This window comes from Propithecus coquereli, unplaced genomic scaffold (genome assembly GCF_000956105.1).
Source record: "Propithecus coquereli isolate 6110/MARCELLA unplaced genomic scaffold, Pcoq_1.0 Scaffold142, whole genome shotgun sequence".
In the NCBI taxonomy this organism is placed as follows: Eukaryota; Metazoa; Chordata; class Mammalia; order Primates; family Indriidae; genus Propithecus; species Propithecus coquereli.
In genome coordinates this window covers 1395249-1418045 of record NW_012138525.1, presented here as the reverse complement: position 1 = coordinate 1418045, position 22797 = coordinate 1395249, and the positions used below count along the sequence as shown (strand labels likewise).

The window sequence follows — 22797 nt, the reverse complement described above, 5'->3', positions numbered from 1 at the left end:
CTCCGGGCGCCAGGCTGAGACTGCTATGCATTATCTCCGTTAGTCCTCGTAATGGCCTGCTAAACCATTCTGCAGATAGGGAAACCGAGGCTCAGAGACAAGTTAGCGGATAACCTGTCTAAGGAAGGTTAACTAAGTGCAGTGCCTGGACTCAACGCCAGGTCCATCTGACTCTGAAGGCCAAGCTCTAAGGCGCCCCTGCCTGTCCTCTCCCCGTGCCGCGAGTTCACCATGGTGCTCCACCAACCAGGCCCCACGCTTTGAGAAATAATGATGATTGATCTGGACGTTTAAAAACTAAGCAGGTGTTCATCTCATCAGGTGGAGATGCGATCCTTAAATCCTGCTCATGTATGTCACAAAAGAGGCTCTAAGAATATGAACAAATTGAACCTTTGATGATTAACTTTTACTGTTTTGTTATTAGAACTTTGAGAGTGTATAGTATTTCAAATAGTATTTGACTAGATGCCATAATCTCTACAATAGATCTTTGAGATTTATAACTCTCACGTAGAATAATCAGTTTTTAAACATATAATTTTACTTAAAATCATTAAAAATCCATTTCAATAAAAAAACTGTGATCTAAAGCAATATTACAAGGTACACAAAAATATAGTAGAAAGTCGAATTTTTAAAAAGTAGTTTGATGTTACAAAGGGAGGGCTTTGTTGACATGAGCACTTCTCAGGATGGGAGCTGGTGGGGTGCACATCAGGGTCACCTCCTTCAAAGCACCTGACACTCTCGCCCCTTGGGGACCCACAGTACTGAAGAGTGGGGGCCCCACTGTTCGAGCAAGCTAGAAAAGAAAAGGCTTTGGAACCATGGCATGTGTCTGTGATTCCTAGCAGAGTCTCTTAGAAGTCACTAAAAGATTCTGATTCTCCAAATTCAAGAAGGAAAATGATGAATTGTTCTTTGTTCTTTGGTCATAATCCCAAATTGTAACTGACTAACCCCCAGAACAAGTCTAAACCCTTCCTGACGGACCAACAGCAATGTCACACCAGCGGCCATACTTCTGAAAGCCAGCCAGGCTGCAGGAGCCTCACTCCACCATCCACCTTTCAAGACCAAAGGCCAAACAATCCCTCAACATGCCCACTTCTGAGAGCCTACCGACCCCTGAACCTCACGATGCTCAACAATCTGCTTCATGCAGAGGGACTGTGTTTTGCAGTCTGGCTCTCCCTTGCTTAGCAAGCAATAAACTCAGATATTGAGAGTGGTGGCCTCTTTGTCCAATAGCCAGAACTGATTCAAAATGCAAGAATTATATGCAGTGAAGGCCAGCAAAGGTAAACAGCTTAGAAACATATGCAAACCATGGCAATCTCACTTCTCAGACGAGAAATGTGAATGAAAACCACAGTGAAACTACTGACAGAAGCCCGAAGAGGAAAAAGGACCTTTATATGGTCCCAAATGTCTCCCTGCAGCCATCTCTTATCACCGAGGGAAAAGCTGGGGAAACGAGGCAGATGCCACCTTAGATGAATGATCAACATTAGAATCATGTGCCTCGTGATGTGACGCAGTGATGAAGACTCAACATCCGTGTTGTATTCCCGCCTATAACATACAACCTGAATCTAACCAAGAGGAAGCAGGAGACAAACTCCAGCTGAGGGACATTCTACAAAACAACTAGCCTGCATTCTTCCAAACTGTCAACATCGTCAAAGGCGAAGGCAGAAGAACTTTACAGATGAAAAGACACTCAGGAGACATAACAATGAAATGCAACGTGTGATCCTGGACTGGATCTGCAATCAGGAGGGAAACGCTATAGAGCACATTCTTAGGACAACTGGTGAAATTTCAATGTGGACTATGTTTTAGAGTATTGTATTATATCAATGTTAAATTTCCCAATTCCTAATTGTACTGTGGTTAGGTAAAATAACGTTCTTGTTTAGGAAGTGTTATCTGCTACTAACTCTCAAATTGTTATGGGAAAAAATTTTATTCTCTTGGAGGAGAAGAGGAATGACATAGCCAATGTGGCGAAATGTCAAGAATAGGTGACTATGAAAGAAGGATACATATATGGGTGTTCTTTCCCCTATTCTCGCAACTTGTTGGTTTTTTGAGGTTTTTAGGGGCTTTTGCCCCCTTTTCTTTTCCTTTTTTAGGTGGCTTCAGTGGGGGGTGAGGTGGAGGGAGGGCCAGTCTGATTTACTTGGTCCACAGAACACGGCGTGGAGGTCCCAGATGCACACACACATATCAAATCTTTCTGTTTATGTGACACAGGTATACCACCCGCTGTTCTGCTAAGAACCCGCTGTTCTCAGCTAAGAACATATCTTGGAGCTCTCTGTGCACCATCACTGAAGGGCTTTCTCATTCTTTTTCGCAGCTATAAAGTATTTCATCATTCAGGGAGGCTACAGGCATAGCCAGTCCTGTTAGTGGGCATTTAGGCTGTTCTAGCAAACGCACTACTGGAGTAAATTATTCTGTACACAAGTCATTTCATGTATGTGTGAATTTATTCTGTAGAAGGTATTTCTAGAAATGGAATCACTCAATTCCAAATGGAATTACTGAAAAGGAACATTTGAATTTTGAAAGGTACCAAGACTGTAAAGTCTGTAAAAATTTACCAAAAAAATAACAATCATTGGAGGGGGTGGATGCCGAAGTTTGGGAAGGCTGGCGGATGCTGACGCTTGCTGAAGTGGGGTGATGGGTGCGTGGGGTTCATTTATTCTGTGTTTAAAACTTTCTCCCAAAAAATGGGCACTGCTGATAAAGCAGTACTTAGAAGAAAACGTGTGGCCTTAAATGAATATTAGCAAGGAAGAAAAATTGAAAACGAGCCGAGAACCCATCTCGAGAAGTTGAAGAACAGTAAAATTAACTCGAGGCAAGCTGCAGAACACAACAAAGAGCAGGGCAGACACAAGAATGGTCACACACACAAGAATGGTCACACAAGAGGGGCAGTGCCATCGCTGCCAGGGCTCTGAAAGGACAATCTCTGGTCACTCTTGTTCAAGAGAAGGTTTAAAGAACCAACGTTAGCCAAAAAAACCAGAACATCATTCGGATCCTGCAGTTGTTCGGCATAAAATATCTCTGGAAGGATACATGGCAGTGGTTTCCAGTGGGGGTAGGGAGCTGGTGGGGGCGGGTGGTCAGGGATGCTTTTCACCGTTTCCCTTCGGGTTTCTTTAATTCTGCACCAGACGATCTATCACCTACTCAAAAAAATAAATGATAAAATCAAACCTACAAAGTCCTTTTTCCTTATGGATGGGGCATGATATTCAATTCTGTATTTGCATTCTTACATACAATGTAAACATTCTAACCAGTAACTGACCAAGTCAGTTACCCAGGGCCAGAGCGCTGGGGCTCGCAATGGCAGCACATCAGAATCACCTGGGAGCCCCGGAAAGTCCTAACATCCAGGCTCCACACCAGACCAATTCCATTATCCTCTCTGGGTGTGTCACGGGTATTTTTAAAAAGTTCCCCAGATGATACCAATGTGCGAGCTGGGCTGAGAATCACTGAGCTAGAGAACTGGTAGTTTCAGAGCTCCAAACCAGGTACACAAAGATAACTGGAAATCCTGCGATCTTTGGAGAATGTGCAATGTCGTCAACACGTCATGTGAACTACCTGGAACATGCCAGTCTGGCCCTGCACGCCTGCTCAGCCCATCCGCCACCATCACCTTCTTACTCACGGCTCTGCAGCCACCTGGACGCCATTCAGTCCCTCGGATGTGCCCAGCCTGTCTTCAGGCTTTTGTGTTCACTACCCTCTGCCCAGAACACTCCTGGCTCTTGTCCAAGCATGGCTGCCTCGTCACCACTCAGGACGCCTTCCCTGAGCACCCCATCTGACTGCCCCAACCCTCAGGCTCTTCTACCCTATTTTTATTTTCTTTTTAATAACCATGTTGTCGGAAATTAGCTTGTTTGTTTAGTCTCTTCCCATTAGGACTAAAAGTGAGTTCCCAGAGTTCTTCTTTGCCACTGTCTTTTGTGCCTGTTATACAGAAGGTGGCCAACAAGTGAACTGCTGTTAGTTTGCCGTCATTGTCGGCAGTATAGTTTGTTGTGGGTTTTAGGCTAATTCTATCGTATACAAAAATCTGTATTTGTGTCAACAGAATGAAAGCTCCACTGGGCAGGGAATTTGTTTTTTTTTTCAATGTGGTACCCCCAGAGCCGAGAGAAACGCCTGGCACACAGGTGCTTGTATTTGGTAGATGAAGAGTAGTTCTGGTCCTTTGGTTTTCCGACAGTGAGACTTGACAGAGAGCGCGTGCTGGGACAATGCGTCCCACATTACTGAAGCGGAGCACCTACCACCTCACCCTGGTCGCCCACCGATGCCTCTGTGACTGTGTGGCAATACTTCCCTGTCACAGTTATTTTCCCACTAGAAAACTGACACAGGTGGGATAGGAGGGCAGGCCACAGGTATCACGCTCTACCTAAAATGGGTGAGGTGAATCTTATCACTGCTACGCCATGGAAACCGCCTCGACCTAAGCTTTGTAATCACAAAACACTTTAGGTGCAATGATCTACTTGACACACTCAAAAAGGAAGAAAAAGGAAAACCATACCTAATTAATGATCTATTTAATGCCATGGAAACCTTATTTACTTAGTAGCTCAGAACCTTTAAGCAGCTTGCTTCTGAAACTCGCTTTTTACTCTGCACCGTATTGAACTGGTTTCCTAGCAAACAGGAGGAATCTTAACCACCACTTACATAAAATTCCATAGGCAGCATCAGTTTCAGTCCTGTCTTTAAAATCTGATAGGCAGTCATTTGTAAAGTCATCTTTATCTTTTACTTAGCTTAATATTAAACAAATGGGCTTACCCTACAGCATTAGCAAGATCTTCCCAGTCTATTTCATTAGCATCTTCTACATTTACTTCATACAATCTACGAGAAAAAATAAACATTAAATTTTCAAGCAAAAATCAACACGATGGACATCTTCATGGACTCTCGGAATATCAAGAGCTGGAAGGTGCCAGCACTTTCACCCCGTGCCAGCTCCCTCATTATACCAAACAGTAAGGTCACGTGTCCTAGCCCAAGGTTATTCCAAGGTCACTGAGTTAATGAGCTACAGAGATGGGCTGAGACATCTCTCCTCCTCCTGAGCCCTTTGTGTCTCCCACCAAACCATGCTGCTCTCTCACAGTAAAAAACACAACTTCGCCCTTCAAGACAGACACACAGTAATAGTCTATCTGTACCCACCACTTACTATGTGACAGATGCTGTGTTAAGATCTTTATGTGCATGAATTCACTTATAGTAACCCTCGCCACCAACTGGTGAGGTCAGAGGGATTAGCCCCATTCTATAGACAAAGATATGGTGCTGGCCAGGCGAGGTGGCTCACACCTGCAATCCTAGCACTCTGGGAGACTGAGGTGGGAGGATCACTTGAGGTCAGGGGTTCGAGACCAGCCTGAGCAAGAGCGAGACCCCCATCTCTACTAAAAATAGAAAAATTAGCTGGGTGTTGTGGTGTGCACCTGTTGTCCCAGCTACTCGGGAGGCTGAGGCAGGAGGATAGCTTGAGCCCAGGAGTTTGAGGTTGCAGTGAGCTACGATAACGCCACTGACTCTAGCTGGGGTGACAGAGCGAGACCCTGTCTCAAAAATATAAAAAATAAATAAATAAATAAAATAGGACTGTATCTCCCTTTCTCTTACAATATTCCAAACACTTCGGGGAGGACTCTGCATGGGCTAGGTACTCAAAGACAAAACCAAAGACCAAGCAACAGCTGATACCAACAAACTTGTACTAGAGAGCAGGAGGGCTTTGTCTAAATTATTTATCTCTACTTTCCAATGGATATAAATAACTCTTATCCATATGGAAAGCTTCAAAGACTAAAATAACTACATTTATTGAATACATAGTATGTTTTACACACATCATTTCATTTTATCCATCTGCCAACACTAAGAGGTAGGCACCGTTACAATCGTCATTTAAGATTAATAAACTAAGACTTAGAAAGGTAGGTTGCATGCCCACAGTAACACGTGTAGAAAGTGCTGGAACAGGGATTTGAACCTTGGCAATCTCACTGCAGACTCTGCAGCATTAGTAACTACTCTTTGGCCAGAGAGCAGAACAGTTAGAACAGCGGCCACTTCTATTCCCGCACCTTTCAATAAGGTTGATTTTGGCCCGCAGGGCATTAACTCCACGGTATATATTCCCGCCATTAGTCATCCTCTTGGTTAGAATTTCCATCCTACATTAAAAGAAAGAAAAATATAGTTTACTTTCAGGGGTAAAGTTTCTGTTAAAATTTCCTATATTTTTATCATCTAAACTGCCCTCATTCAGAACCAGTTTCTAACTTTATCATTGCTAACATTTAACACCGTCAAGAATATACCTATTTAAAAAAAAAAAGTGCGAAGGGATAAATAAAATGATAGAAAATTGATGATTATTGAAACTGTATGATGAATACAAAGAGTTCTGTCTGTGTGTGTTATAAAATTTTCATAATAAAAAGTTTAAGAAAGTGAGAAAAAAAGCAGCCTATTAGCTGGTGTTAGAGGACACTATGAAAACTCGATTTATTGTAACTGTTTATATGACAGACAGATACTGCTCTTATTACCACCACTGGCTCTTGGAACACTAAATAAGACAAAATTTAGTAAGTAAATGATTTGATGATTCCTCTAATGCCCAAAGCTAATGGCTCAAGATTGACTGGAGTTCCTAGTGACAGCATCAACCCAATGACAAATATTAAAAAAGCACTTACCTTAAATAGCAAAGTTTGCCACAATCTGATTGACAGACAGACCATTAGCTGTTATATTTACATTTCTGATTACGGAGATACATGACACTTGTGCAGATAATCGACGCTGTTGTTCTTACTAACAGCCACCACGTTTACAGTTTTGAAATGTATCATCTGAGGTCATTTTGATGTTACATGAGGTAAATATATGTTCAGGGTCAAGTTTCCTATTTTTCTCTTCAAAATTAAAATGGAAATCTTACATGTTGTCTTAATTATGTTGATTCTGAAGCGGGGCCACCCTTAATCATAATCATTTCCCTTTTTTAACATTGATGTATCATCCTCCAGTTGAGGCTTATAACTCTCATTCCCTTCTTTTAGCTTAAAATATAGAGGTAGAAAGAGCTTTGGTTCCTCCATATTATACTCCTCTCAAATCTGTTCTTTGGGATTTATTTCTCTGAGTGTAGTCTCACGTACCTACAACAGAACTGTAAGGCACATCAACAGTGTAGCCCAGGAATCTGCTTTTAACATAAAATATGCCTACTCTGGATTTCATTTCTGTTTGATATTGAAAGAGCACTGGGCGTGCTTTGTGCTCAAGGGCTGGTTCAAGGGGGTCACGCTGCAGCTGCACCTCCGGCTCAGCCACCCTCCAGGGCTTGGAAAAACTACATCTGGCAAAGAAAGTGCAGCAAGATCAGGGCTGAAACTATCACTTTGTGACAGATGCAGCTAAGAGCACGACGGCCTCATTTCAGATGAAGACAGAGGAACTGCTGAATTCTAATAAAAAGCAAAATAGAGAGGCAGAGCTGTTACTGATCAGCATGCTCCTGAGTTGTGTTCTGAACATTTGTTTCGTATTTTTTAACGTTGCAAACAGATAACTATCTGCTTTCACTAAAAACTTAGAAAGAGACAGAGTAAAGAAATCAGAAGTCAATATTCAGTATTTAAAAAGTTCAAGTTCTTTATGAGGAAGCCATACACTCTTCAACGAACCAGGGTTAGCTGTTAAATGCTAATTTAGATCAGAGAGGGACACCAGAGCAGCTGGGGCAGTGGGCTGGAGATGATTGTTCTTGACGTGTACACTGTTCACACTGCGGTTACACAGGTATTCTTAGTAACTCACCCCTCTATCCATTCTACAGAAATTGGAGAGAGAGGGAGGGAGGGAGGGAGAGAGAGAGAATGAGAGCATAACTTACCACTTACTTTTACACTGCATCCAATTTCTGGTTTCCACTTTAGCTTCTACTTCTATCCAAGATATGCCCCTGTAAAGTTTTTCCCGAACAATTGACAGGCGACCTTCAGGAGCCTCTTGGAGTCTGGAATCCATCTCATTTAACTCCTCAAGAGACATTTTCTTTAGAATCACTTCTTCAACAGCCTTGATTAGTTTCTGAGTTTCCTTCTTACTCCAAGCACCACGATTTCTTTCTATAGATATAAAAGGATAGTCTTGTAGTTGCTAATCTACCTGCTTTCAAACATGATACTAAAAAAAACCCGAAATGCTAAATCAGGCACTTTTCCCAAGACAATGGTCGACATCTCAATTACACAAAGGTAAAACAATCAAACACAAGTATGTGCAAATTAAAATGAAATTACTAAAATGGTCATGGATTCCTTTTAAGAACCAAAGCCAGAAATTATTAAATAATAAATTCTTTCCTTTTTTAAAATTTTTTTTCTTGTTTTGTACAGACAAGGTCTGGCTATGTTGCCCAGGCTTGTTTTGAACTCCTGGCCTCAAGTGATCCTCCTGCCTCGGCCTCCCAAAGTGCTGGGATTACAGGCATGCGCTACTGTGCCTGACTAGTAAGTCCTTTCTTAAAGCAATGGTTTTTTTAAACTTCAAAAATGTCATTCTTCCTATTTTCGAGAACAATGTCTCCTGCATGAAATTGTGAGATTTCCAAACACTTTCCCTAAACATTTAATAGGAAAAAAAATTATCACATGGTTTTTATGTTATATACATGTCTCCCCACCAAGAGTTCCCAGTGTGAAATTAGCAGCCACAATGACACCAGTGCAGTAGTGGATGATGAAGGCACCTGAGAATTTCTGAAGCCAGTCATCTATGCAGGGTGTCAAAAGCACCTAAGTTCACCCTTCCTCACTAGACACGTGCACGGTCATGCTAAGTAAGGAAAAGCCTCAAATTGGCACCAGCAAATGTCTTTGGTTTGGCCCACAGAGTCTTACATTTTTCCCTCAATAAAAATTTGGATGAATATTTAAAAATTAAGAGATTTCCAAGAAAGAAAAAGGTATCTAGAGTTCATAAAATTTAAAAAGAAATTCCAGATTTTTGTTTTACTTCTTGGAAACTTTGAAGAACTGGCCACAAGGCACACTACCTGTGTGGCTGGAGTATGTGAGCCCCTGTGCTAAATAATAACCCCAAGAACTTTCTTTTTTTTTTTTGAGACAGGGTCTCAGTCTGTTGCCCAAGCTGGAGTGCAGTGGCATGACCATAACTCACAGCATCCTGGAATGCCTGGGCTCAAGCAGTCCTTCTGTTTCAGCCTCCTCAGTAGCTGGGACTACAGGTGCATGCCACCACACCCAGCTAATTTTTCTATTTTTTGTAGAGATGAGGTCTTGCTATGTTGCTCAGGCTGGTCTTGAACTTCTGGTATTAAGTGATCCTCCCACCTTGGCCTCCCAAAGTGCTAGAATTACAGGTGTGAGCCACCGTGCCTGGCCAGGACTGTCGTCTTAAACTAATTTCAGATGCTCTGATGTGAAGAATAAAACCAAGGAAACTTTTTGGGAAAGAGGGACAGAGGTTACCAACATAGGTTTTGGGTAAAGCTGCCGCCTAACAGGCCAACTGAGCCCCACGCCTCCCTCCCAGAGCCTCCCGGGCCACCGTGGAAAAGTGACCAGCCCCACGTAGGCTATCCTACGCTCAGTCCTAGGGTATTGGTCCACTTGGCGGTTACATTCACACTGAAAGTTACTTAAGTTCATAAGTTACTGAACTGCAGTAAAAATCAGCCTGGTGGATAAAGGTTGCATGATTTCACTGAACACACGAGGAAACAAAATGGATTAGTACAGAGAATGGCTTAAAAAAAAAAAAACGACGATTTTGTCTGAAGACAGGCCTGCAGTGATTTCTAGCTCAGTTGTGGGCTAAACAAGGCCTGTTGGGCTTGTCCTTCACTGAGGGGGGCGCTTGGGACCACCACTTACGAGTGCTGATCTGAGAGAACTTCAGGGCCACTGAGAGGCTACTTCGGGCCACCATTTCACCAATCTTTTTCCAGTCATTGCCGTGGAGGGAATGGTATCTCTTTAACTTCTCAGTATCTTCTTCGCTATACCTACGAGAAGGGAAGAACGTTTTCCAAGTTTGAACTATGAGATTAGAAGTGGTGTTCCCGTAGCAGTATGGCAGTCATGGGAAAAGCTACATGAGACGGGCCGTCAGGAAACCCGGTTCCAGCAACAGGCCTACCAGTGACCGGAGCTCTGGGCATTTCCTGTCTGCATCTCGGCGGGGTCATCCTGTCAGTCAATCACCAGAGTCACAGGCCAGACGTCTGGCTCAGTCACATAGCAACCTGAGCAAACAATCTCTTAGCCTCTCCTTGCCCAGAGCCTCTGTGCCTGGGCGGAAATGGCCTTCCTCCCCCCGCCCCCAGATGCAGTTTAAACAGCACAGCGTCAGGGAGCGCCTCCCTGATGGCCTCAGCCTACGGTCCCCGTTGTTCACTCCTAGAGAATATGGTGTTTCTCCTTCATAGCACTGTCCCGACCTGCAATGACACACGCACACACCCTTCCTCTAGACTAGCACTCCCAAAGAAACACCATGTGAGCCACACGTGGATTTTAGATTTTCCAGTAGTCATAGGAAAATTCATTTTAATTTAGTTTTAATGAAAGTAATTTTAAGAATATATTTCATTTAATCCAATGTGTTAAAAAATGATCTCATTACAACACATCATTCGTATCAAAAAGTATTAAAAAGATACTTTACATTCTGTTCTTCACACCCAGCCTTCCAGATCCAGCGTGTGCTTTGCTGTCACAGCACATCTCAGTTTGGACTAACCACATTCCAGGTGCACGACAGCCACTCGGCTGGTGGCCACCCTGCTGGATGGCACAGCACTAGGAGGGAAATCTGATAAGGGCAGAGACCTTGTCAGCTCTGTGCACCGTGGCATCGATAATGCTTGGCAGCCGGGCGCGGTGGCTCACACCTGTAATCCTAGCACTCTGGGGGGCCGAGGCAGGTGGATCGTTTGAGCTCGGGAGTTCAAGACCAGCCTGAGCAAGAGAGAGACCCTGTCTCTACTAAAAATAGAAAGAAATTAGCTGGACAACTAAAAATATATAGAAAAAATTAGCCGGGCATGGTGGCTCATGCCTGTAGTCCCAGCTACTCGGGAGGCTGAGGCAGGAGGATCGCTTGAGTCCAGGAGTTTGAGGTTGCTGTGAGCTAGCCTGACTCTTGCACTCTAGCCTGGGCAACAGAGCAAGACCCTGTCTCAAGAAAAAAAAAAACAAAAAACAATAATGCTTGGCAGGCAACAGGCATTCAACATACATGCAGCAAACAGCTTAATATAAACGTGTAACTATGTAAGGAATTTAAAGTGCATTCATCCTATATAAAAACAAAGTACTATTTCCTGGCAAATTAATAAACTTCTCTTTCCTTCTCAAAAAAAAAAATAAAGTACTAAAAAAGCACTACTATATTATAAATCTATTTTGAGATTAAACACCTTAAATATTTAGGTAAAGAAAGACCAATCTTTATAACATCCTAAGATTCCTAAACTGTAATGCAGGGGGTGGGGAGCGGTGGTTCACCAAGGCAACAACAAAAACACTCTAGTAAAATACCATCAATTTCTGATGGTAGCGATCTATAACTACTTCAGGACAATAACATCCTCTCTTTCTCAGAAATTTATCTGTGAACGCAGAGTGTGCTAAATGAAGACTTGTTATTCCTCACTATTAAGAATCATGGGGATCAAAAGGGAATACTTTGTAGTAGTTTTCCTCTCAAGCAATCTGTCTTTTTGAGATTAAAAAAAAAACTTAAACACACCCTTAAAGCAACAGAAAAGAGGAAGTAAGAGAGAAATCAAGCGTCCCCAAATAGGGAAACAGGTGCACTGAGTTCCCAAGCCCTCCAGAGCCTCAAAATTCTTTTATTTTTGACTTTCTACTTTTTTTCAGTCAAGAATTCCTTAAGTTGGAAAAATATTCTAAGGGTAAATGATCACCACAACACAAGTAACGCAGCACAAATGAATGAACTTTTTATGATCAGAATGACCTTTATTATTCTAAAAATGTCATTCCCCTATGTGTGTCACAGGTAGAAAAGTATGTTATCTCAGCTGCCACTCTTAATTCACCAAAAGCAAATGTCATTTGAAATGTCACCTTTAGTGGATTTTCTTAAAGTTCTGTTCACAACTGTCTAACCGTGGGGTTTGGGAAAAAAGGACAGGGCAGGTCTCAGTCTGTGTGTGTGAAATTTCCTCACCTAGGGTTCATTTCTTTCCTTCTTTCTTTCTTTCTTTTAATTAATTGAATCTGCCTTGATCTTAGAAGTTGATTTCTTTCTATAAAATTTTAAAAAAGAAACAAGGTCAACTCAATGTCAGAAGTTCAGGGAACATGTATGTCTTGGTTTAAAATCATATAGTTAAGCAGAACTCAGCTGACGCTGCTACAAGATTTACTGAACTTGCCTCCCAGAGTGAGATCAAGGAGTTGAGCTGATGAGCTGTTTACCAGGCAGGCAGAGATGACAACTTCCTGCTGACACTTCTGTCCCTGAGCAGGGTGCTAACCCACAGCCAACACTTCCTCTGTGCCTTGGTTGTTTTTTTTTAGCTTGCAATGTTGGAAACAAATTATAATTGGATATTTATTTGGAAAAAAGGGGGGAGAGAATGCCAACCACCACATTGAGCACTGTGGATCGACAGTGCTGAACGGCGCTTCCATGAGGGAACACTAGTGTTTACCGCCACCTGCAAACACTTACTGAAAACCCAAAGAATTGTGCTGAGTGCTGAAGGGAACATCGTGTCAAGCAGAAATGCTTAGATTTACTAGGAGCCTACAACGTAGTAGGGAGCAGAGAAAACATGAGCAATAGCAAGAGAGGCAGAGTGTGTGGAGGGCTAAAACAGAAGTAGGAAGAAAAAGCTGAGGATTTAGGGAAGAGAAGATTACGAAAGGTTTACGAAAGACATGGAAATTGAAATGGGCCTTGAAGACAGACATCTGGCAACAAATATACAATCTAACTTCACACATAAAAATCTTCATTTTTACTTCCAATCCATTGCTGTGGATATTTTGATTTATAGTGTCACCAAAGACAAGAGAAATGTTTTGTCCCAAGCTGCTAAGGCTTTTTTCTTACCTGCCTTTGTAATTATTGATATCGAACATCTTCTTTGCTCGATAATATATTAGCTTCCAGGGTCGGGCAATGCCTTTACCTAAAGTCAGAAGTAAGGCAATCAGAGGGGCTTGCAGAGCCTGGCACCAAATGAAGTCACAATTGTAAAAGAACCCAGAACAGCCCTTTTAAGCAGCACTAATTATCCTAAACCCCAGGTTATGGTCGGGATTTCATGTGTCCTGCAGAAAGCTGTCTTGGAGAGCAGAGGTCCACCATCACCAGTTTCCCTGGAATCTTAAAAAACTCGTGCTTAGTACCCAAGGCTCCAGCTTCTGGTCTACTCAATTCATGGGCAAGACCCTTATAAGGCAAAGGAATTTTAACCTAATTTGAATTAAGAGGGAGGGAGTGCTAAGGTGGAGAACACATGCTAAGAGTTCTTCATATGATGAACAAAAATCTTTCCAAACAGCTTTTCTCACTCTCCTACTCTAAAGATGAAATAATCCCTCCACAGGGGCTCACTACTCTGTTTTCCTTTGTACATTCCAGCGAACACCTAAGGAATGATCCTCTTTAAATTCAAGAGATTTCCTTTCTCTCTGATCCCACATTACTTCACACCCTTCTGACTCCCAAGCAGGAGGGTTCCAGGTACAAAGCACACGTATGGCTACACCTAAAAAACGTAGGAGAACATGGTGCAGAGAAGGACGTGCTCTGTGTAGCACCCACAAAAAATAAAGGAAGGAAGACCAAAACCATAATTATCGCCAAGCAGGAAAGACAGAAGTTGATCATTTGATTTTTCACAAAGCCTGTGGTGAAAGCACCGTACCTGGGAGACATGGCCACATTCCATATCCCCAAAAGCACAGACTGGCAATCAGAAGGCCATCAGCACAGCGGCAGTGAACACGCGCTGCACGCACGGGACAGGCCAGGCACCGTGCGAGACGCTGGCCACGGGTTGTCATGTTTGAGGCTGGAAGGCTTTGGATGGTCAAAGGGTAAGTATTTCTAAACTTACCAATGTGCAATCTAAACGAGTATTTCCTTTTTAAGTCGGTGATGGTAGATTTTTCCTCCGGATATCTGTCCGTGTGCAGCAGCTGGTCTGCAGTCTCAATTCCTGTCAGGGACAGGAATTCTTGCACGTTTTTCTCTAACTGCTTATTTTCCTTGACAGAAAACTTGCCAAATCTAATAGTGACACCTAGCATTGGGCGTGGGGAGAAAAAGTACGTAACGTCAACAACAAATAAAAGCAAACACGCTGCTTGGTTTTCCACCAGTGACCGCAGCCCTAGGGCACAGTGCCGGCTGCCTCCCTGCCGGGCAGCAGCCCCTGTTCCCGCACCTGCTGTGGCTCTCGGTCCCCACTGACGGACTCAACCTCTCCTTTGGGGAAAGGGTTCAGCCCAAGCTACACCTCTTCTCCCAATGTCTGCCCTGGTCACCCTATCCCAAAGTGACCTTCCCTGCTTCATCAGTCTCTTTTTAAAATAGTCTTTTAATATTAATAAGTAACATTTATTCATTAAAAACTCAAACAGCATTGAAACGACAGTTTAAAAGAAGCCCCCCTTCACTCCCTTCTGCCACACGCCTCCCCCGAGGCAGGACTCCGACCAGGGTGGCAGGAATGGGGAGATCTGAGTACATTTCCTGTGCATGTGTGTTGTGGGGAGGGTGACAAACGTCAGTGCAGGTTACATTCTCTTCCTCTTCATCACGTTTCATCGTGTAGTGACTGTGTCCTGTGGTACATATTTCTGCTCTTAGGCTTATTTTAAAACTATCTTTTACCAAACACATACTCATAAAAATTTCAACACAATATACCAAAAAATAGGATCATTATATACTGCTCTATAATTGTGTGTGTGTGGTGCTTTTGTCTTTTTTGCTCAATTTGTCTGTTTTCTGAACTAATCTCTTCAACCTGATTAATTCCACAGAGCTAAGACACCTCTTTTCACTTTTTTAAATGGCCAGCAGTATCGGGCCTCACACAGCAGGCAGTAAATACCGCTCATTGATAGCACGCAGCCTTAAATGTGCAGCTTATTCTAAGTCCAGTGAGCTTTCTGGGAGGTTCTTGTAACACTAAAACCAAGGCCACTACAACCAGCTCACCCTCAAATTAATGTGGTGGGGAAGGAAACTATACCTCATTAAAGATGATTTTAATTTGATAGCATTTTAATTTTACTTAACTTCTATATCTTTCTTGGTGTCTCAACCAACTAACCTCCTACTCCTTCTATTCTTCCAGGACTGATATTCTAGTCTGGGGCTTATCTCGTCCCTTCGGCCCCATTCCTCCTTGCCACCTCTACCAGCAGTGGGCAAGATGAGGAAAAACAGTGCACTTCATTTTGCTAATTTTACAACTTGGACAGCAATTCTGGTAGGAGAGGAAGCTGAAAGTAGCTGAAGGGTGCTTCTTGTGAATCTATAAATCCGAATCATTCACAAAAGAAAGTCAGGTGCCAGCTCTGCATACAGGAAGGTTCAACAAATATTAAGATTCTACAAGCTCACCTTGTGCTTTAAATTCTTGAAATCGCCTGAAGTCATCCCGATACATTCGTTTGATCGTAGTGGCGGCCCTTTCCTGTATGTTAGGAATGAATTCTTGGAGCCGCTTCACGGCGGAATCTAAATCCACATCTGAATCACCCGAATCTCTTGAATCTTCATGTAAGTGTTTTGTTTCAGAATCTTTAGCTGATTCTAAATTGCTTTCTTCTTCATTTGCAGTTTCTAACCTAAGGGGGGAAATTGGGTTGACTAACATTAACATATCGTTTGATCTAATAATTTTAAAACTTCAAAAAAAAAATGACTCATTTAGACTACTGGAGTGTTAAAGCTTGATGGGATCTTGGAGTTGATTCAGTCCCTGATTTTCAAACTCTTTATTTAATGTAACTTGATTTATTTAGATATACTTCAGAGGCAGCCTAGAAGGTAAATGTGCAGCCCTAAATCCTATTTCTACCAGTTATTATTTGCTTATACTACTATTTCTCTATTTTTTTTGTTTTAGATATTGACTCCCTAATAAGCCAAACCCTCTTTCATCACCACCAAGACTTAAACACTTCTCCCCCCAGCCCTTCCGACGAGTTAAGTTTTACCATATAATGCCTATTAATTAATGAAATCAACATTCAGAGTTTACGAACTTACAGCTGTTTTGCTACAACTAATGGTCTCATTTTCTCCTGTGCTTAGTTTTCTATCTAACACTAATTCATCCCCAAACTCAAAATCTCCTTAGCGTGTTCACACCTATCAGTTAACCTCTCAGACTGGCAACTGGAAAAACTGCATGTATTTTTCTAAGAAAAGGACCAACAGCTTTAAGAGGGGTTCAGAGGGCCCATAAACCAATGGAAGTTAAGAACCACAGTCTTAGACTATTCCTGCCCCAGGATCAGTGTTCTGAAAATGTCCCCAGTAAGATGGCACAGAAAATGATGAGTGGAACCACAGCTATTATCTGTACCACGTGACATGGGGCCGGCTCACATTTAACTTTTATGTGAAACCATTTTAAGCAAAGACAACCTCACAAATGTAAGAAAGCTATCGAGTAAAACCAGGGAGAAGATCTGTCCCAAGTCCCAGGAACGATGAGATAAAGTGATTTAAAAAAAATCCAAGTTGGTTGAGTGCAGTGGTGTTTACAACTTATTGATAACAACTAGTTACAGATTCCTTTGTTCCTTCTCCACTCCCACTGCTTCACTTGACCAGCCTTAAAAAAAATTAAAATTAAAATAAAAAAATAAAATAAAATAACATCCAGCTAGGCATGCCTGTAATCCCAGCACTTTGGGAGGCCGAGGCAGAAAGATCACCTGAAGCCAGGAGTTTGAGACCAGTCTGGGCAACATCACGAGACCCTGTCTCTACAAAATAAATAAACAAACGAACAAATCAGCCAAGCGTGGTGGCATACACCCGTAGTTCTAGCTATTCGGGAGGATCACTTGAACCCAGGAGTTTGAGGTTACAGTGAGTTATGACCTTGCCACTACACTCCAGCCGGGTAACAGAGCAAGACCCTGTGTCTTAAAAAAAAAAAAACAAAACACCCCATATTTATTCATCAGTTATACTTAAACGATATTTATACAAATAACAATATCTAAGTTTCTTATGTTGGTGAGAACCCTAACTCAAGTGTTGTGCTGTTCTGTAGAGTTCTAAGTATCATCTATCTATGTGCATACAGACAAACAAAGTAATTTGAGGGTTTAAAATGGCTTTTAAACTCAGAGAATTTCGGGGCCAGAATAGCCTTAGTGAAAATCTAACCGAACTGCCTTATTTTATATATGAAGAAATTAGGTCACTTGCCAAGTTTACACAGTTGAGTATGTACCTTATTCTGTACACACCGCAGTCTACCTCTTTATGATTTCCGCCATTTACTATGCACGTGCTAAACAGAGTCGGCGCGGAATCCATACAGGAAACAGCCACCGGCTGGCCCGGCACCCGCGTTACCTGGACACCTCCTCCCCACGCTCGTCGTCCCCACGGGCCTGGCTTTTCCGCTTTCGCCGCCGGGGTCTCCCTCCTCCTCTGAGCAAGGCCCCGTGGCTTTCCCGTGAATCAAAGAGTGTGTTCTCGGCGTTCTGACCGAGCGCGGAAATCTCATCCGCAGACGCCGCGTCGCTTCCGCTTCCGGCAGGAGCGCGCTTCCTTTTCCCGGCCGTTTTCTTCGTGCCCTCGGACGCCTCGAGCCCTGCCAGGGCCGCGCCCGCCTCTCCGGCCGCCCGCGCTCTTTCGGAGCGCTCAGGCCCGGGCAGTGCCTCGAGCTCCTGGTTACTGGCCTTTTTCTTCTTTTTCTTTTTAGACTTGTTTTTCTTAGCAGATGCCGGTGGTTCTGTGATGTTGCCTTCTAGGCCCACCGAAGGCCAGGATGCCTGCTTGTGCGGTTCCGATTGGGGCGGGCGGATGCCCGTGTGCGGGCTTTCCCGTAGGGCGTCACAGGACGCGCCTTTCCTCCGACGGTTTTTATTCTTTTTCTTCCTAACTTTATAGTGCAGTTCTTCTGATTCATTTTCATGTGACTGAGCAACCACGTGCAGTCCGTCCGCTTCAGGCTCTTCTGTTGTGTCTTGTTCTATGCTGGTATCAACATGAACGGCGTCGACACCCGTTTTTGAATTCTTTGGCGTGTTCTTAGTATTTTCTTTATCCACAAAGACATATGCGACGCCTGTTTCCTCGTCTACCCCCAAAGCACTATGTCTTCTCTTTTTCTTCTTTCTGTGTGTACAAATGGCCTTTTCAGTCTCATCACAGATTTCTGATTTTTTCAAAGGAGAAGAAATGAGATGTTGGAAATCCTTTCTCTTCTTTTTACTCTTAGTTATATGAGGCTGTTCACTTACCAGGGAAAAGTCTCTGAAACTTTCATGGGAACGTTTCTGATGTCTTTCCTTATGTACAGAATGCTTTTTCTTTTTCTTGTCAAAAAGTGGAGTGTGGATATCAAATCTGCTCCACTCTCCTTCCATTTTATTCCTGCAGGGAAATGTGACAACAATGGTTTATTTTTACATTTTAAATATAGCCTCAGGGGGAAAAACATAACAGCAAAATGAAATTGTATGACAAATACAAGCCTGCGGTCATGATTATAAATTTTCTATTATATTATTCTAAATATACGGAAGGCTCACTGTAATTCTGTCTGGTCCGACTGCCTTTATGATACAGAAAAGAGTATTAACAGAGAACGCCAGTGTCCTGCGCCACCAGGCCTCTGCCCCCTCACAGCCTCATCTGTGACCTCGCCTTTCCAACTCTTCGCTTCAGCCACACACGCCTTGTTTTGGGTCCTCAAACATGCCACTATCCCTCCCTTGGCTCTCCCTGGAATGTTCTCTACTGCCTTCCCACCCTCCCTGCTTCCTGCCTCTTGCCATCCTGCAGAGCTTGGCTTGAAGATCACTTCTTCGAGCAAACATTCAGTGATCCCTTGGGCTTGGCCCATTCCCCAAATGATACGCTTTCATATTTAAAAAATAAATAATTGTTTAGTCATTTAATGTCTATCTCCTCCACTTAAAAAAAAAAAAGGAAGGTGGTTCGTCCGTCTTGCTCCCCTCTGTTTCCACCATCTAGAAGCCACATCCCAGGACACCATTAAAGTGCAGGCTTCACAAGTGGGCTTCACCGTGGGGGCATCAGGTACCCACTGATCTCAAACTCTTTGGTTGGATATGCCTTGTTAGTGTCCAGTGAAGAATGAAAATTCTGCAATGCACTAGAATAAATTTTCATAAGGCTGTAATGTTAATACTTACATATAGGGCACATGCATTTGGAATTAAAATACAGTAACAGAGACACTTTACAAAAGAGATGGTTAAAAATGTAATTTTGCAAACAAGTCTTGTTCCTCTCCTTGCTCTGTATTGCTTCTGGGTTTCAATTTTTTAGATTTATCTTTGACTAAGTAATACATTAATATGATAAAAAAGCAAAATAATCTCTTCTTTCTTACATAGAAGTTAGCATCTATACATTCTGGTCTGTACTTGCAATTTAACAGTAGATCCTGGAGATCTCCATCAGTGGTCTTTCAAGCCTGAATGCTAAGCACACTTTCTATAGGAGGCACCTAATTTACCCTGGGTAGTAAATAGCAGCTATAAGAATTGTGTTACTTACAACCTCATACTGTCACACACATTAGACAAGAGGTGTTAACCCTCAAAGCTAAGACACCTGCCTGCATTTGCCGCATCCTGTCTCTCCCTCTTGCTGCAACGAAGGAAGTGTCCCTCCTCCTGTCAAAAGCCATTTCCTTCAATGTGTGTGCTGGATCCCAGCCCCCTCCTGCCTTCTCAGAGAGACTGTGAACCATCAAGTACCCCACCTCTCTTCCAGCCTCTCCCTCTGTACTGGCTCCCTTCTAGCAACACTCCAACAGTCTTTAATCTTTTCTTCTTCTTTTAAGAAGCAGAGTCTTCCTCTGTCATCCAGGCTAGAGTACAGTGGCATGCTCATAGCTCACTGCAGCCTCAAACTCCTGGGCTCAAGCAATCCTCCAGCCTCCTCCTGAGTAAGCTAGGACTACAGTCATAAGGCATGATGCCTGGCAAAGTTTTTTTCTTTGGTGGAGACAAGGTCTTGGGATCTTGCTATATTGTCCAGGCTGGCCTGGAACTCTTGGCCTCCCAAAGGGCTGGGATTACAGGAGTGAGCCGCCACGCCCGCCCTTTAATCTCTTCTAACTTAAAAAAAAAAAAAATGCAACCACCACCTAACCCTAAAGTTCCATCCAGCTATTCTCTTTCCTCCCTTCACAGCAACATTTCTTGGTAGAGAAATCGCTCTTTCCATTTCTTCCCCTTCCATCCACTTCTTAACCCACATCCTTGTAGCTTCCCCCCTGCTATTCCACTGAGACTGCTCCAGTAAGAGTGTCTACGACCTTCAAGCCACTAAACTCAACAGACGCTTGTCATGCCCATCTTTCAGGACCTGCTAATAAGAACAAACAGAGCACATGATTCCTATAAACAATCGTTTACAATCCATCAGTTCCTTCTTTTCTGCAAATCACCTCTTAAGTTCCTCCCTCTGGTCTTCTACAACCTTCTAAAGATGTAGTCACCCCCTGCTAAAAACTTTTTATAGTTCCCCCTTTATTCTTAAGATAAAGTCAAAATCCTTACAGACATACAAGGCTGTTCATTTCTTCATGGTCTAGTCTGGTCCATGCCTACCTCTGATTTCTCTCTGGGTTTCAGACACCCTGCCTTCTTTCAGTTCTTAGGATACACTACATTCCTTTTCATCCCAGGGACTTTGCAAAAGCAGCTCCTTGGGCCAGGAACACTCTTCCCTCGCATTACCTTTCTGCCCTTTAACTGATCTAACTATGAAAGTCACTTTCTCAAGAGGGCCTCTCTAATTTCTTAACTGGGTCCCATCTTCCTGTTAAACAGTGTTTCCCAACAACCCAGATGCTTCCTTATTGCACTTTTCGCTGTTGTGATGTCGCAGTCCTCTTAGTTTGGATCTTACCCGCCTTGCTCCTAAATGGTTCCCCAACGAACGGACATGCATTCAACCACACTGATTGGGAGCACACACTTCCCGCCTGCAGGGTACGAGCCCAAGCCTGGTCCCGATTCTCTCGCTGCCTTCGGGGCGCGATGGAGACCCTGCTCTGCTCTGGGGTGGGTGCTCCGGAGCTGACAGGGAGGGAACTAACCAGATCCTCTTATTCCCAAAGACCCCGAGCTCAGTCCCGCTGACATAAGGCCTGGAGCGGCAGCGAAGACAAAGGCGCCGACCTCAGGCCAAAGGCAGAGCTCCCGGAAGATAAAGACAACCATCACCCACCGCTCGACTTTTATATGCGGATTTTAAAAAAACAGGAACAGCCAACAAATGCGCTTTTAACCTACCTTCCGAAACCCTCGCCACCTTTCTTTCAACCCGGAAGTGCTGCCGTTATGGAAGCGGAAGTAGTCACGCGTCGCTTCCGGCCCCTCGGCGTCATGCTGCCATAGCAACACAGCTACCTCCGGACCTTTATCGCAGGCGTAATTGCCTGCCCATTTTGTTCCTGTGGTCTTTGCGGGTGGAGTGGGGTAGAGCGTGTGACGTACTAATTCATGGATGCGTTCAATTTATTCACGTTTTTCTGAGCTCCATCTATGGTCCAGGAGTGATCAACCTGGGAAGACAGATAAACAAATAATCCAAGACAATTTCGGACTATCCTATAAGGAAAATAAAATAGGGTAATGGGATGGAGAGTGACTGGGGACAGTGCCTGCTACTTTAGATGGAAGGGGAGGCCGTTTGAGGAGTGACCTTTGAGCTGAGGTCTAAATGGAAAGGACAAGCAAAAATGTAAGCACAAGAGTGTTCTAGGCTGGAAGCAAGTGCAGGAGCCCTGAACTTGGTCCTGGGGGAACTGAAAGAAGGCCAGAGCTGGAGCACAGTGAATGAAGGGAGAGTGGTGGGAGATGAAGTCGGAGGCAGGCAGGGGCTAACTGGTGCAGAGTCTGATGGACATGAGGCTTGGATGAAGTCTTGAAAGATTAGAGCTAGAAGGTGCCTCGGAGATCTATCCCAATCCTCCCATTTCAACGGTCCTGAGGAGATTTAGTTTATGATTAAAAGTGAAGTTTTAAAAAGACCATCAAGTTGAGGCCATCATATCTACTACCCAAACTTTTAGACTTTTTGGATAATAAACATAATCATGCAGGTAACAAATTTTCTCATTTAATCCTATAATAACCCATCTTATATTTTAGATATCTTTATGAGATATTATTAGCCCCAGCTGTGGATTAAAAAACTGGGCTACGGTAATTTGTCCAAGGTGACTGAAATGGTCCAGCCAGAATTCCAAACTGCTCTTTCCACTACTCTGATATCCTGCCCCTCACTGCACAACTCTGACTTCCTCTGTGTAAGCTGCTAAGTGGCTTTTATGTATTTGTTTGTTTATTTATTTATTTCCAGAGACAGGGTCTTGCTTTGTCACCCAGGCTGGAGTGCAGTGGCATGGTCATAGCTCACTGCAGCCTAAAATTCCTAGGC

General features: G+C 43.3%; 1 protein-coding gene across 1 annotated transcript in view; it reads right to left on the bottom strand.

Moving 5' to 3' along the window:
• Positions 1–21685, bottom strand: part of TTF1 (transcription termination factor, RNA polymerase I) — a 29616-nt gene extending 7931 nt beyond the window's left edge. The window contains exons 1-9 of the mRNA XM_012639677.1: positions 21648–21685; positions 17722–18747; positions 15745–15971; positions 14228–14413; positions 13216–13294; positions 10002–10132; positions 7997–8231; positions 6177–6266; positions 4861–4926 (exon numbers count right to left, since the gene is read on the bottom strand). Of these exons, the coding sequence (XP_012495131.1) occupies positions 4861–4926; positions 6177–6266; positions 7997–8231; positions 10002–10132; positions 13216–13294; positions 14228–14413; positions 15745–15971; positions 17722–18740 (2033 nt within the window). The 5' untranslated portion in view covers positions 18741–18747; positions 21648–21685. The remainder of the gene's footprint in view (positions 1–4860; positions 4927–6176; positions 6267–7996; positions 8232–10001; positions 10133–13215; positions 13295–14227; positions 14414–15744; positions 15972–17721; positions 18748–21647) is intronic.
• Positions 21686–22797: the final 1112 nt, after the last annotated feature.